Consider the following 3,539-nt stretch of genomic DNA (forward strand, 5'->3'; position numbering starts at 1 on the left):
ATATGCAACATTAGTGAACTTCAGACGTGAGGTTGATTTCAATCTTACAATGATATCCTGACATCATGACAATCTTACATTTATATATCTGTAAATATAGACTTTTATATATATATATATATATTCTAACATTTCATCAGTTTTTCTACAACAAATTGAACTGTTGAACTCAATGCTTCAGTTGTTCTAATGGCCACTTGATGGTGACGACAAATAAAAAAGTAGATTTTGTTTTCCACAAGTTACAATCTTAGAAAGCTGTGTTTCTTTCACTGGCAGCATTTTGGTGAAGAGTTTGACAATTAAAAAAGCCTTTTAGACAGAAAAGTCACAACATCTCTCATATAGAAACAGGAATTTATTTACAATATTTACACATTATAAATAAGAAGAAATGAAGTGTTTTGTATCATGTCCATCAGACTGATAAAGATATAACACAATTCTCTGATTGTATAATTGTGTTGTCTTGTTGGTTCCAGATACATTTTGTCAGACTGATGATTGATAAGAGCTGCTGCAGAACAGAGTGATCAATGACTGAAGCAACTTACAGATAAATCTGAATGATTCCTTTGAAAAACTCTTCATACAGTGAAAACTGAAACAACCGGGACATTTTAGAGACGCAACAGTGGAGGATGTTGAATGGAGTCGAGGCAGCTACAGCCTGTTTTTACACTTCTGAGATGATGGTAACAGTCTGATATCAAACGTGGAAAATCTGAGACAATGGAAGCATTTTTAATATTGACATGAATTATTTCTGCTGTAAGAACTTCATTTAAAGTCAAACTCACAGGAACATGAAGATCATTTAACAGCAGTAGTTTCCTGACACTTAGAACAGATGACAGACAGAGTCCTGTTAGTCCTGATGGGTCGTTTCTCTGAGAAACTCAACATCTATACAACTGCAGAGACGTTTCTTTTCTTCTCAGCAGATTTAGTCAAACAAAGACTGAAGTCACAGCAGAGTCCTGCACAGACAGACAGTAGAGCTGCTGCTGTCAGTCCCAGTCCAACATAGAGGACCGTCCTTCCCCGACTCTCTGGTTGTGGACTCACTGTTGGTCTCTGAGGTTTAGACTCATCAGCAGCTGCTGTAAAGGACAGAAAATGGACTCAAGTCTTTTGGACTGTTGGTGGGACAAAACAAGCAGTTTGAAGGTTCTAGGAGGACGACTGTTGGACTCTACGTCATTATGATGGACAGTTTTAGCAACACTAGCAGCACGGCTCTAAGATGGAAATCTGGTTTTACTAAACTACTGAATCAACTCACCAGTGACATTGAGACGACATCTGTTAGAGCCCCAACCATAGATTGTTTTCACTTCACAGACATACAGGCCCGAGTCTTCAGTCCTGAGTCTGGACACATGAAGTCTGACTCGTCCTTCTCTGAGGACGTCTTTGTCACACTGGACTCGTCCTGAAAATTGTTTGTCCTGATACTCTGAGACCTCAACACCTTCATGTAGACGAAACACTCCTGGGTTCTTGAGAGGATTTATCATGTGACAGAAGATGTAAAGGGAGTGGAGCGACATGTCAGTTGTGGTTGTGAACGTCCATTCCAGTGTGATGTTGTGGTTCTCCTCTGCCTGATAGGACGTCTGTGTCACATTCACTACAAATGTTCCTGTTGAGGAGACAGAGAGGGAAAGTGAGGAGCAGACAAACTGACAACTTTAAACTCCATCTAGAGATGTTTGTGTGGAGAGTTTAGTGATGCTCTCAGTGCTGTAGAGACCTTCCTCCTCACACATTTAAAGACTCAAGTTTCAAAGTGTGTGTTGTCTTTTGTCTTGATGGATAATAAAGTGAAGGTGTAAACTAACCACAGACACAGGAGGTCAGCTTGATGAGCAGCAGGATCCTGCAGATCATCTTCTCCCTGTCAGAGGAGACACAGGTGAACCACAGCAACAAGAAGTCTGTTTTTCCTCAAGATGTGTAACTTCAATAACTAACTTTATAATCTGTTGTGATTTGTTTCTTCCTCAATGTAGCACCAGAGGTTAAACTCTTGACTATAGACCCTTCTACAGTTTGTAAACAGAAAGCTTCACACACATGTTGACAACAGAAGTACAGACCACAGCAGACTGTCAATGAACCACTGAAAACATGAACAGTTCTGATCACGTCTTCAATCCTGTCAACACTTTTAACAGCTCGCAGCCAAAACACTGAAACAATCATGATCCTGTCAGAATTGACAACAATTTAAGGTGATCAGTGGAATATTGATTCTGACATATCATACACATGGGTCTGGGGTTACCTTTAAGACTCGATCATCAGTTTCTCCCTCCTGTTTGTCTCATTTCATTTCCATTCATGAATAAAGATAACAGTGAATTGTAGTGAAGTGTCTTAATAATGGAAGTGGGACGGTGCGAAGGTGCAGTTTAAAATATTGTGTGAAGCATTTAGCCTTTTAAAATAGATAATGAAGAAATTATGTTGATATATGCCTTTTTTTATTCATGTGCAAATTGCAAATTTTAAGAACCAAACCGTGAAAACACATAATGTGGCCTTCACATGATAAAAAAACACGACAAGAACATTCTCCGCTGTGGAGGTCACATGTTTCCTGTCAACTGTGGAGGTCTGCAGCCAGGTACTCTTGAAAATAACTGATCATGAACAACACTGATGATAAAGAGGCTCAATTTACAAAGTTACTAAACACAGAGACCAACTGAACAACAGAGGAGGAGGAAACAAGATCTGTTCATGCAGAATTATTCACAAGACAAGAGACACAGCTTACATGTCCTTTGCACTCACATCAGGAGACAGAGACACACAACAGGTTTGTCTCTCAACAGGTTGCACAGGACAAGTAGCAAAGTCTATTATTACCTCAGCAGTTTATATTGTGTTGGTCTGTATAACTCAGTTTTAAAGGCGTGATGAAAAAAATATTTTACTCACGATTCTCTCAATTCTGCTAATAATCAAACAAATTCACAAACCGTGTTGCTTTATAGTTTGAAACATAAACGTGTAATGAAAATATTGTCTGCATATAGAAATGAGAATGTAAGTGAACACAAACATAAACACAATGTTGTTGTAGGAAGGAAAAGACCTGAAACTCAAACACAATAAATCTTCACAACACGATTCATAGAATGATAAGAACATTAAACAGATGATGGACATTACCTGAGTGTCTTCAGTCACATGAGGACCAAGAAGTGAGACGACAGGACAGAGTTAATCAGACTGACTGAAATGTTCTGACGACCAGGGAGAGAAATTAGTGACCGCAGTTATAATTCCCGATTTCCTCTGTCCTCTTTGTATCTTTCATGCGACTGAGTTCATTAAACTGCTCGCATCGATGCATCAGTTATTGTATCCTCAGTGAATCCTGTCATTATTAATGCACGGGACATGGGACAGGTGGAATATTGACTGAAAAGACATGCTAAATACCCTGTCATTTCACTTGCAACCTGCAACTCTCCAATCGGTGGGAAACGCCCAAAAGAAAACAAACTACATTCCTGCCATCCTCC

The 3,539-nt window shown here is 39.2% G+C and overlaps 1 protein-coding gene across 2 annotated transcripts; it reads right to left on the reverse strand.

Annotated features, from left to right (window-relative positions):
• Positions 1 to 728: 728 nt before the first annotated feature.
• LOC146305405 (uncharacterized) lies at positions 729 to 3,234 on the reverse strand. Of its 2 annotated transcripts, XM_084712916.1 has the most exons (4): positions 3,184 to 3,234; positions 1,845 to 1,900; positions 1,286 to 1,645; positions 729 to 1,103 (listed from the first exon to the last, which is right to left on the reverse strand). In XM_084712916.1, exons 2-4 carry the CDS (start codon positions 1,891 to 1,893, stop codon positions 907 to 909), a joined length of 606 nt encoding a protein of 201 aa, XP_084569042.1. In that variant the 5' UTR covers positions 1,894 to 1,900; positions 3,184 to 3,234; the 3' UTR covers positions 729 to 906. The 2 variants fall into 2 exon arrangements, with proteins under 2 accessions (XP_084569042.1, XP_084569041.1); XM_084712915.1 differs by lacking the exon at positions 3,184 to 3,234 and having other exon boundaries at positions 1,845 to 1,941.
• Between the last annotated feature and the right edge of the window lie 305 nt (positions 3,235 to 3,539).

The sequence above is a fragment of the Lutjanus erythropterus genome, chromosome 23 (assembly GCF_056507025.1).
Source record: "Lutjanus erythropterus isolate fLutEry1 chromosome 23, fLutEry1.hap2, whole genome shotgun sequence".
NCBI classification, from domain to species: domain Eukaryota; kingdom Metazoa; phylum Chordata; class Actinopteri; order Lutjaniformes; family Lutjanidae; genus Lutjanus; species Lutjanus erythropterus.

Bases quoted from the DNA above. Each gene is read 5' to 3' on its own strand.
- LOC146305405 (XM_084712916.1), bottom strand. From the start codon at position 1,893: ATGATCTGCAGGATCCTGCTGCTCATCAAGCTGACCTCCTGTGTCTGT. The intron at 1,646-1,844 runs GTTAGTTTACAC...TCTCCTCAACAG, and splicing joins GCTGACCTCCTGTGTCTGTG to GAACATTTGTAGTGAATGTG. The intron at 1,104-1,285 runs GTGAGTTGATTC...TGTCCTTTACAG, and splicing joins ATGTCGTCTCAATGTCACTG to CAGCTGCTGATGAGTCTAAA.